The sequence below is a fragment of the Myiozetetes cayanensis genome, unplaced genomic scaffold (genome assembly GCF_022539395.1).
Source record: "Myiozetetes cayanensis isolate MyiCay16 unplaced genomic scaffold, myiCay2020 scf4, whole genome shotgun sequence".
Classification (NCBI taxonomy): Eukaryota; Metazoa; Chordata; class Aves; order Passeriformes; family Tyrannidae; genus Myiozetetes; species Myiozetetes cayanensis.
This window is the reverse complement of record NW_026087631.1, coordinates 527,835-540,121: the sequence shown is the minus strand read 5'-3', so window position 1 is coordinate 540,121 and position 12,287 is coordinate 527,835. Positions and strand designations below refer to the sequence as shown.

At 40.3% G+C, this 12,287-nt stretch overlaps 1 protein-coding gene across 9 annotated transcripts in view; it reads right to left on the bottom strand.

Annotated features, from left to right (window-relative positions):
* Positions 1–12,287, bottom strand: part of AOPEP (aminopeptidase O (putative)) — a 178,852-nt gene that overhangs the window by 74,964 nt on the left and 91,601 nt on the right. For 8 of the 9 annotated variants that reach the window (XR_007630555.1, XR_007630556.1, XM_050329447.1 and 5 more), the window contains 2 exons: positions 6,226–6,288; positions 5,505–5,588 (listed from right to left, as the gene is read on the bottom strand). The exons of the other annotated variant lie outside the window; for it this stretch is intronic. Coding sequence is in view for 6 of the 8 variants with exons in the window: in XM_050329447.1 (XP_050185404.1) it covers positions 5,505–5,588; positions 6,226–6,288 (147 nt within the window). In the remaining 2 variants the exon portion in view is untranslated. The remainder of the gene's footprint in view (positions 1–5,504; positions 5,589–6,225; positions 6,289–12,287) is intronic. 9 annotated transcript variants of the gene reach the window in all.

Genomic DNA, 12,287 nt, shown 5'->3' with positions numbered 1-12,287 from the left:
TATTAAAGACAAAAGTTTTTTCTAAGCTAAGGTATGAAGGATCAACCACCAAAAATAGGGCCTTATAATGAGAAACAACAGCAGAAAAAGTTACTGGCAGTAGTCAATTCTGTAATGTAATTCATTCAGACAGCATCCTATAATAACATATATAAACACCACCTTATTAAAATGCCCTCAAGGAAACTGATATCCAAATAGTATATAACTAATTCTTCCTACAAACCAAAAAGAATAAACCTCTTCACTGCCCTTTCCTTCCCACAGAAACCTTGTGTTTTATAACAGAGTAGCCTTAATCTCCCACTGCACGGCACGGGTGCTTGCTTGGACAGCACAACAATGCTGCAGTCACCTGCAGCCTTAAACCATTCCAACACGTAGCCATGCTGGCCTGAGATCTCCTGATTTACAAATGGCCATCTCAGAGTCAGAAAGGGAGGAGATGCATCAGCTATCTATAAATGTGGCCTAACAGGAGCATTCAACCTTCGACAACATGACATCTCTCTAGCAGACTCAGTGTGAAATATACTATGCAACAACAACTCCTTGATAAGGGAGATAGGTGCTGCTAAAAAGAAAACTAAGATCCTAACAGACTGCTAGTCCAAATAAAATACAGCTGACACTGTAGTCAGAACTGGACTATTAAAAAAAATATATTGCTAAACCAAAAATTCCACTCAACTCTTGAATTTTTACATTTTTTTATACACAGACATAGTATTTTCTTGTTTTATTACATGTTTCTTAACTGAATCCTGAAGCAGCACTATCCTAAAAATCTATAGCTGTCTAGAGCTGCACAATTACAGTTTCCAAGCAATTCATAAACACGGACATGATTACAGGGAGGCAAAACTAAATACTACAAACATTTAGTTCCAATGGCTTGAAATGATATTCACATGTATTCACAAGAAAAGTTTTTTAAATTACTCGATTTCCCAGATAGCTTAAGAACATTTACTGCAATTCAGATCTTCTGCATGAGTGGAGTATAAAGTCTTCCATTCAAATTCCTGATCTCAAAAGGAATTAAATGTTTTCTGTAATTAGTGAAGGACTGTTTACAGGGTTCCTAGAAAGTTCTGTGAGATTAACAGAATTTGGTACAGAAAATAATGTCACAGAAGACTCTCTGAGTAACACTTTACAACTTTTCACTGTGTTTCTTTTAGCTGTTAAGCACTACGCAGTGCACAAGCTCTAGAGATTATTTCAGATTGGATCCTTGCTTTGATTCTTAGTTTGTTGGAGCCAGGTAAAAACATTCATTTGAGAAACAAAAAAATACATGGCAATTGAAGATTTAAAGTAATTTTAATGCACTCTATATTAATGGTCTTTACCTGATTTAGAAGAAACACATCATCGTGAATAAACTCCCTTAACTAAGAGCTTTCTTAACCACACAATTTTTTTTAATCAACATTTTTTTCTGAGACTTCAAAACATTTTCTATTTAAAACATAACAAGAAGGCTCATTTTAGTGGATTACAAGATCTGTTTCTTGTATTTCAGTTACACTGTGAATTCGTTGTTAAAGAACTGAAGAGTTACAGCATTTAGCGTTAGTCATATATATCACAACTCTTTTGGGGTTTTTATTTTTTACTAGAAACTTAACAGCCATTTCAACAGTCATTTTTGCTCAGGTTATTCACAGAGCTTAAGTACTGACAGCTGTAAATCTCTGGAGTGAGACAAATGCAACAACCAGTAGGAAAAAAATCCAATGACAGTCACATCGCTGGTAAACCGGCAGACAAACTTTAAACACATTAAAACATATTTCTGAAAAAGTAGCAGAAATTATTCTGGAAACACTGAATTACTCCTCAAAGTTTCCAGTATACAACTGAAATAAAACTGAAACAGACAAATGCAGTTTTGATAATTTGCAAGAAATATCTTCCTTACCTATTGTGTGTATATATACACACATATTTCAGTGTTTTTCCTAAATACTGGGTACCTGCATACCTCACCCTATTACATTTTTTATACCACTGGAACATTTCTAAAGTAACCTTTATATTTTAACTCTGAATGTCATGTAAAAGTGAATCGGTCTTCTAATGAAAAATGTTTCCCCTCAAATTCCACAGTAGACACAGATTGCCTGCTACAATTCCACTAGCCTGACTGAAAGGTTATTTTCTTCTGCCTAACGTTCAGCACTGGTTCAAGCAGACACAGTCAAGTATTACAAAAAAAATAATAATAACACAACATCTATTTCACACTCTTCATAATAAAACAACACTAATTTTAACCAAACAATTCTTACCAAGCTCTGTTATACCTTCTCTAAATTTCACACATGAACATCATCCTCTATTGATACACATTCTGATTGCAAACTGTGCTGGCAAGCAGCAAGACAGCACAAGAATAAATGAGGAATAAAAAATGTAAGAGAATAGGTAGAACGACAAAAGAAGAACGCTAGGGGTGAATGTGTTTAAACTTATGTATACACACGCTGTAAGAAGAGTATCTATAGAGAACTATAAACAGAAAACATGGTGAGCAGAAGACAATTTTTTTTTTCAATTTTTCTACTTGTTTCTCCTTTTTTTCAAACAAATAAAAGTTACTGAAAGTAAACAGAAAGGAATGAACAGTACCAAAGGTAACTAAAGGAGCCCAAGGAAAACAGAGAAGGTGAAGAGGGGTGAAAAATAGGCAGGAAAAAAAAACTGGGACAAAAGTTGGTAAGAAAATATAAGAAACTGCAGAGACAGAGCAACAAAAAATAATGAAAAAAGCTAAAACAAAAGAAATCCCCACCCAAAAAAACCCAACTCTTCTCCCAAATATAGAAGGAAAGCAAAAGTATGAGAACTCATAGCTACTTGAATAAAAGCCTTTCTCACCCACTGATTCTGTTACCCTGCTGTAATCCACCATGTGTAGGTCCACACTAGAAAGCAGCACAACTTCCTACACGAGCTTCCCCACTGGTTCATGTGCCCCTTGAGCACAGTTCACAATACTGGTCTTATCCACTACATGGTATCTTCAAATATCTTTATATAAATATAAGTGCATGTACCGTCACCTCCTTCAAAATTAACTGTTTAGAAGGTAACTTTTTCAAGAAGCAATTCCCTGGCAGTTGTCAGCAACCTTTCCTTCACAATTCTGTTCCACTTTTTACAAGCAGAGTTATCTCTCTATCATAGATTTTGTACTTGGATGCAGCAGTTGCTTTGATTTGGTGGTGTCTCAGTGTGGTAAAGTCATGCGTCTTGTATTAGAAATAGGACTTCCTATCACAAAGAAAAGAAATGACAGAGGAAAATCGGGCATCACAGGCACGTGAAAGTTTAGAAGCTACATTTAATAAGTTTGTGCTTGCTTGGAAAAGATAATCAAGATTAAAGTCAAGTTTTCTAGATGTAGCAAATCACTATCCTTATATTAATCACAGTTGTGATATGAGCTGATACCAACTCTCTGACTTCTCTTTACCATTGCTCGCCTTCTCAGCTCCCTCTTCTCACTCCATGCCTTTATTCCTACCTCTCTACTTTCTGAAGGAGTGCCTCACTTTTCCATTACATGCTTTTCTCCTTCTTCTTCTCTTTTTTATCTTGAAAGATACTTTAACTGCTGTATAATGCCAGTTCTGCTGAAAACTGATATGGACACAGCTAAAAACCAAGAATTCTAGTGGAACAGAAGTTAGTACCATCCACACTGACTGGGAATGGCATTGACTGGTTAAGCCCTTATCGAAAACTGAGCTGCAACCAGCTTTGAAACTAAATAATACAATGAAGTACTTCCAGGGAGGTCCCTCACCCTTCTTCTCTTCTCTCATCTATAACTGTATTGGAAAAGTCACCACTGCAATGGCCAAACTTGTATGCATCATAAAGAATTCCAACCTTGGAGACTAGTCAGGGTGCCAGGTTATTGTTACACCTCTTCCTTGCCACGCAGCTCAGCACCTGGCCAGCAGCACTGCGAACATGCACTGGACCTCCACGACATTAATACTTACAGATATCACAAGACAACAAGTTATGTTTACCTTCAATTTAAATTCACAGACCCTGCTCCAGAATTACTGCTGAAAAAAAGATGAGTATATCTCAGGTTTACACATCGGGCTTTGCGTTTCTCACAAGGCTGAAGTTTCTCACAAGGCTGAAGTTCTCTCTCACAAACTGAGCAGCAGGAGAACAACTCTCCAAACAGAAATAGAATTTTATCAGTACTAAGGAAGTACTAAGGAAGCTTTCTCCTATAAAAAGAGATTAGGATTGGTGTAACAGCAATAAGGCACTTCTAAACCTACTGTTCATGTGTAATACAGGATCTTTGTACCGCTTAAAAATTACTTCAAAATGTGATTGTGAATGAAACTGTTTATGCCATCTCTGTGTAAATAAAGTACAACACCATAGAACACCTTCCCTAAATTATGTTTTCCAGTTACAGAATGCAAGTAGTGAATAAAAGGATGCGTTTTGGTGGTTTTTAGCTAACCATGGAGCTGATAAATCACCCCTATACCAGGCATTTTGAGCACATTTGTCCTATAGTTGCAATGTCCGTACTAAGGCAACACATCCCAGGAGTTGGCAGCCATGCTATCAGCAAGAATTTGGCTACAGAAACAGCAATGATTCATCATGCATTCTAGAAGCACTGTCGAAACAGCAAAGCAACACACTGCTATTTTAATCCTTTAGAGGTAACTAGAGTTTTAAAAAATAATCATAAATTTGTTTGCAAAACCAAAACGAACAAAAACGCCATAGTTCTAATAATGCATTTGGAAGTGCATTTTTATTCACGTTTTTTCCCTTAGAGGACAGAAAACAGCTATTTAGTTAAAATATCAGCTAATTACTTACCTCTCTACATTGCAATTTAAGATCAAGTCTCTCATAATAGCTTAATCAAAATCACTGATTTAAAAATAGTTTAAGTTTAGTTGTATTCAGGTTTAAAAATCTTCCGTAGTAATTTTTAAAATAACTTTCTAGACACATTGTCATTAACTGAAATCTATATTGCAAATAGATGACTTTCAAACTCACCCTCTGAATGAAGATTCACCAGCATAGTCTAAATATTTGTTTCGACATACGCATCACATCTACCGCTGTCCCAATATCCACCAAGAAAACTGTTTCTCAGCTACCAATATCCAAAAACAGTGGTGCAGATCCTGCCAAAAGATCTCAAGTGCTATATTTCTCTGCTGAAAGCACCCTCCTCTTTCTTCCTCAGAATATTAGTTAAATATAAATATAGGACAATTTTGTCTCCTACACTAACAACTGAAAAGATTGTTAACTTTTTGCCATTGTAACTACATAGTGACTGTGAAACTTTATCTGTAACACCCTGTTTTTACGATCATTTTGTGGAAGACACTAAATAACATCGCTATAGAGCTTATGAAGGCATAATCGGAAAGCATTTCAGATCTGCTGCCCTTTGTCCCATTACCCAAACAGACATCGAGATCGCTTACCTTCTGGAAAGTTACTTCATCCTGCTTTCTTTTCTTTTTGCTGCTTTTTCTGACCCTCTGGTTTGTCTGAATCCATTTTGTGACCTGGAGTTCAAAACCACGGTGCTTTTTTAGGAAGAAGACGCAACCTGAGTGCAGTTACTCAGCATTGCTAAAAAGCTATGAGAGACTGAAGACATTTTTTTTAATTGCTTCACTGGATGGGGAAGAGCACTTTTTGCTATACAGAGTGACGTGCTCTTGGGTAATCTGTTTAGTTACTTGTGCACGGACAAAGTGCGAGGTGGTGTTCTTCATCTCAGAGCTTTCGGTTTAAGGTTTTTTGCATAAACAACGTGTTTGATGCCAGACCACATTGCCAAATGGAAAATTATCACCACAGCGTGCAAAAATCCCGGGCAAAAATCTCTGCGCTTTATCCTTTACACCTTCTAGTTCAAACAAGAGATTTATTTCCAGCCATTCACTCGAACGTTGTTCCAGACTACCAACGTCAAATTTGGCTGGTGGGGTTATTATTTCATAGAGTAAAGACACTTGGCCTTTTTTTTTTTTTTTTTGACCCTACAAATATTTTTATACTGAATCGGAAAGCAATTATTTTTTAAAGCAGAAGCGTGGCAGGGGCGGGGGTGGCGTGTCAGGTGGAGAACTGCAGGAGCAGATTTGCGAGGGCGAGAAGCGAGGCGCAGGGTACCAGCCGCGAAGGGTTCCCTCTCACCTCGCCGCTCACTTGCCGGACGAGCCGTCCCTCCTTCCACGTCCCGGCCTCCTCCAGCAGGGGCTGCACGGGGGAGAAAGCGCACGTTGAGGCGGGCTCGGTCCCCGCTCCGCTCCCCGGCCACGGAGCAGCCCGGCCCGCCCGCCGACAGCCCCCGCGACTGCCGGAGCCGCGCCTGCCCCGGGCCGAGCCGAGCCGGGCCGGGCCGGGCCATCCCGCTCCGTCCCGTGCCGGGCCATCCCCGCTCCGTCCCGTGCCGGGCCATCCCGCTCCCGCCCGGCAGCGGCACAGCGCAGCCCTGGTCGGAAATGAAACACCTCCGCGGGGTCCCGAGCCCCGCGGGGAGGAGGAGCCTGGAAGACGTCAGGGCCGGGGCTCCGGGGCGGCCGGGCCGCGGCTCCGCTCGGCGGCGACAGCCCGTGTGCCCCCTGGTCCGGAGCCCGGCCCGGATCCTCAGCCCGGCCCGGCCCGGCTCGGATCGCACCCCATATTCGGAGCCCGGCCCGGCTGGGCTCGGATCGCCCCGCGGGTTCGGAGCCCGGCCCGGCCCGGCTCGGATCGCCCCGCGGGTTCGGAGCCCGGCCCGGCCCGGCTCGGCTCGGATCACCCCCAATCTCGGAGCCCGGCCCGGCTCGGATCGCCCCCCATACTCGGAGCCCGGCCCGGCCCGGCTCGGATCTCCCCGCGGGTTCGGAGCCCGGCCCGGCCCGGCTCGGATCACCCCCAATCTCGGAGCCCGGCCCGGCCCCGGCGGTGCTGCCGCCCCCGCTCCCTCCGTCCGACAGGACAGCCCTTCCCAACCTGGGCAGGACGCTCGTCACGGGTTTACAGCCTAATTATTAGAGACACCCTCCCTTCGAGCCCCTGGCTACGAAAGCCGCTCTCCTGGCACCCTGGCTGTAGACACCCGCTGTTACCGGTCTGTCGGAGAAAGGCACGGCCTGGCGGGCCAGCTCAGGAGACAAAGCACAGGATATCTTCACCAGGAACTGACCCACGACAGCCCTTGGTACCTGCCTGCACTCCCGAATCCAACTACTGAACTACCTCGGAGGCTCTGGAAAGCATCTTAAAAACAAGATGCAAAGCAGCTTTTAAGTCATTTTGTAGCACACAGAGCCTATTACCTAGGCCTCGGCTAAACGCTTTATTTACTCGACAAGGTGCTGTGAAGAATTCAGGCATGGGACTTCAACAGGTGTATCTGCAGCCTCTGAAGAGGATATTCTAACTCCACCATGATGGGAGAGACCCAAGCCATGTTAGCCATGCAAAATGGAATGCTATAAATTCTTAAGTTAGGATTTTATGTATTTATATTTAAAAAACAAGAGGCAATAAAGGATAGACTGTATCATATTTGATACAGTTAAAATGATGCTAGTAAGGTATTTTCAGGGTTTTTTTTAATACTCTTATACTATATATATATATATATATAAAAGCTTCAAAAGAAAAATCTGTGCCCTTGGAGAAGAATAGGGTTCATTAAAGCATGCATTTGAGCAAGCCCTCAAATATATAGAATTAGATAGACTTTGCAAACAGATTTAAGTAAAGGTAAGTTTAATAAGTGCATACTAAGTCTTGAAAGTATCCTTTACCACTTAAAAAAAAAAGAAAAAGAAAAATCTCTCCTACGCTTTTTGTTTTACTGCCACAACATCCTTCTTTCAAGATCAAAAGCTTTAGATCAAAGCCAAGATCAAACTCAATGCTTTAAATAGAAGCAACTTCACTATGAACCATTAAACAAAGAAGAACTTTTTAACAGCGATATCACAAATCTTACTATTTTTTTTTATTTCAGACTCACAAGGTCTACTTGAAACTGAGTAACATATTTTTATTTTGTAAAGCCACAACAGATTTTTTACTATGGTAATTCTGAAAGCTCCTAAACCTTGACTCTTGAACTGAGTGCATTTGAATGAAGAAAGAAGAACAGAGCATAGTTCAAAGAGAATGAACAAAATTATGTTAAATACAAACCCAAATGAATGGAACTACCTAAACAGTATTTCCTTGGATCAATTAACAGATTACATTATGTATTCCCACAGAAGTAGTTATGGGAAACACTGGACCAGAGAAACAATGAAACATATTTATACTTTAAATCCTTTAAAGAATTACACTCCCTGTCCTGTCAAATGCTTGGAGAAAACTAGGGAAAAAAGTTACCAGAGACATTGATTTTCAGACCTGCAGACCCTGAGGCTGATTTGGGATGCAAATCCATGAACACACAAACATAGTGCATGTTAAAACCCGGAGGCAGCTCCTGTTTTCTTGTTAATAGCTCCGGAGTAGTGAGGGAAACTCAAGGGGAATTGTTACTGACTTTTTGTAACGGTAATGTACCCCGTGGAGCCAGCACCTGGGGTTCCCTGGTGCTGCCTGCTGTGGACACCCTTCCCTGAACACTCACCTGCTGAGATGATAGCACTGCAGCACAAGAGCCAACATGCCCACACAGACAGCCTGCAGAGGAGAGAACGCAGGGACAGAAACAGGGTGGGCCTAACAAGTGGCTGTCACACCACCCTGGCTGTGCAGTCAGCTGTTCACTCTACTTATTGATGCTTCAGTAAGATTTAGCTCATCACCAGACTAGGAAATTTTGCTGGGATTAGAGGAGAGAGCATGGAAGAGAGAGCAGGGAGAGAGGAAAAGAAGAAGGGAGTTGGGAAAGAGGAGGGAAGGAGGGAAAGGGAGGTGGGTGGGGAAATATTTTCTAAGAAAATTTTGTCTCCTACTGTATTCCTCTGTACTTCAAAAGCTTACTTACACCAGATAAAAGAGTGATGGCACACGCAATTTAAAGTGAGAATGACTGAATTACCTTCTATCAATGGTCCAGTTTGCTGTCCACGTGACACGGACCGTCATACTTAAATCCCTTCACACTGGAAATTAAGAGATTAGTCCATCCTCTGTCCTTCTTTACTTGTGAAGACTTTGTTTCAGAGAATACTGATGGAGCTGTCCAATATAACAATTAAAATTGGGAACAAGCATCTATGCATGTCAAAGCATGCTAGGATTGTTCAGTCTTGCAACATCAGGATTAAATATAACTGAATTTTGAAAAATGAGGGGAGAAAGAAGCACTTTCTACCAATGGGGTGAAGGTAAATAACTTAGGCAAAGATTTACACCAGCACTTCTTCAAGTCAGACCAGATCCCAAGCATACAAGGAACTGTCAGAATTGTACATAGCCTAGAAAACAATAGGATATTTGTGCAACAGGCAACTGTTTCATTTTACATTGAAACAGAAACTGATTTTAAATTGTTCTGCCTGTGATGGCTAATGGAGATATTTCATAACTAAGTGAAAAATTATAATCATGCACTTTGCATATGTTATCTGTAACTTCAGTTCCTCTGTGCTGCTCTTATGCAATAACAGTCAGTACTGATAAAGCAAAAAAGAGTTTTACCTAAGGTGAACATTGAATCAATACCATTTTAGGCTTTCCAACAGTCCTCAGATACCAGAAGGCAAAAAGAACAAAATGAAAATGTGGGAATAAAAATATTAACTGTAAATGGATTTCAGAAGAGCTCCTGCAAAGCAGAGGAAATTGATAACTAAAGCAGTCATTTCCCAACCTCTCATTTCTAGAGATATTATTTTCCTCTCAATTACTGAAATTTACACCACATATACACCCTGACATTTCTATATTCAGATCTACATGGACAGCAGCAAGCACACAGAGAAGTCATTTTCTTCTAGACGATGTAGCTAACTTCACCAGTCTACAAACTGCAATTTTGTACCTTTCTACATCTTCCCATTTAACAGAGAACAAAAAATGGACTCCCTCCTAGTTTCATTCTACCGTACTAGGACGATACAGCTTACTTTCTAAGGTTGATGCCATCACCTCTGCAATATCAGAAATGGATAATTTAAAGGAACTTTGATAAAATGTAGGATATACAGCTGTTTTCCTACCACACAGAAGATTCATTGGGGAAACAAAAGAACACTAGTTTAAGTTAGAAAATTAGCTTACTTGGAGACTGAGAATACAGTGTGCACACGGAACAGTCTGTATGACCTGAAAATAGTTTCAGCAGGAAAAATGTGGCTTCCAGTCTTTTGTAAAAAAAGTTCACGAAATGAAAATATGGAAAAGTACTTTATCCAGTAGCTCACTAGATGATCAAGTACGGCTTGAATCATTTGACTGGGAAATAATTGTAAGGATTTTAAAACACTACTGTTACCAGAATTTCACAGAGAAACTAAGGAGGCAGTGGGCTACATCTGAAAATGGTGCTGATGGCTGCTGATGGCTGATGCATCCCTATTGCAAGAAACAGTAAATCTGCAGCAAATTAAAGTTACTGAAAAAAAAAAAACAGCCCAGAATGTACTCCTGTGAGAACAGCGAGTTCTCCAACCAATTCTGTGCAGTTTCCATGTGTACAGCTTTATTTATTGAAATGGAAAATCAAGTTTTTCTGACATTATCCATTTTCTAAGAAAGATGGTCATGTTCTAAATGTTCTAATTCCTCCAAGAGTTGCTGTGGTGGAGTAAACACATTCTTTTCAGATCAGCATGCTGATCTGATATTTTGCAACGTAACATCCCTACAGAAATTCTATTCAAGTCAAAGTTCTTCTTCCTTAAAATCTGTCTACCTCCAAAAGACAAAACCCTAGTGAAACATTAGCTTCGGGGATGTGCATTCAGTACTCTGCAACATGACTTTCACATACTATAGCAGAAGATTTTTTCAAATTGGCAATCCAAATATATCCTTCATATCCACATTAGCAACCCTGCTTTGTTAAGAAAGTTCCTACGTAAAGATGGATCACTGAATCCCCGAAACCACCTATTTAGCTGCAAGATCAGATTCATAATCTTATACAGAGAGCATCTCTAACAACATGACCACAGGATCTCTAAATAATATGCTTATTACTAAATAATCGTATGTAGCATATAATGATATATGACTTATGTATCAAATTGGATTATATTACCTATATTATGATAAAATGTTATCTATATTATGATAATATTTTTAGAGTATGCTAAAATGTTCTCTTTGTTTTCTTCCTCTCCTGATTTCACCGGGTCCTCTCACTACTATACAGCGGCCTCTGGAGCACTGGAAAAGTAAGTTTGCTGGTTTATCTTTAGACCTTTCTGCTTGAGAACTACTGCCATGTGCTCTGAACTTCCAACACAGTCCAGAGTACAAGTTACAACATCTTTCTCTAAAAGTAGCATGATATAACGCTTTATAATACAATCACATATGGAAATAAAACCTCAGATCTCAGGTTGGCCCTGCACTCTGTAAATTTAGAAGTAATTTGAATCCAGACATTTTGAACCCAGAGGACAAAGACTAGGGCTCAAGGTTCTTTGACATAAGACAATCCTATATAAAATTCACTTCGGATCCATCCAACCCCAAGATCTTGGTAGGCACTGGATAGCTTCTAGCTGGCCAAACTACACAGGACTTCAAAAGCCCTTTGCTGCTGTGGTGGTGGTGGGGTTTTGTTGTTATTATTGTCTCAGTTTGAGACAACTTGGAGGGCTGGAGACCTCAGATAGAAGTCTTCTCCCTCAGACTCAACATCCCTGGTTTCTCCAAAACAGAGAGAAAGACCAAATACACCCAGATATAAGTGAAAAATAATTCTTAACCAAGAAGAATGCTAATAACAATGCTGATAAAACTGGTTAAACTGACTGATGAGGAGAAACTTCCCAACCACTGACCACCGAGATGGTGGTTGGCCTCCCACACCTGCAAAAAAACACATGGCCACAGGACAAAAAACCGAAAAGGCATATTTGGAGAAAAAAAAAAAGGAAAAGGTAGATATCAGAATTTTTGTGTAACCAGGACAACCAGAACAACTCTTTTGTTTGGGTGGGTTTTTCTGATTGATTGATTGATTGGTTTGTTTTCTGATTGGTTGGTTTTGGTTTGTTTTGGTTTTTTGTTTTTGTTTTGTTTTTGGTTTTGTTGTTTTTTTTTTTAATTACAGAGAAAAACAAAGACAAGTATGTTTGAAC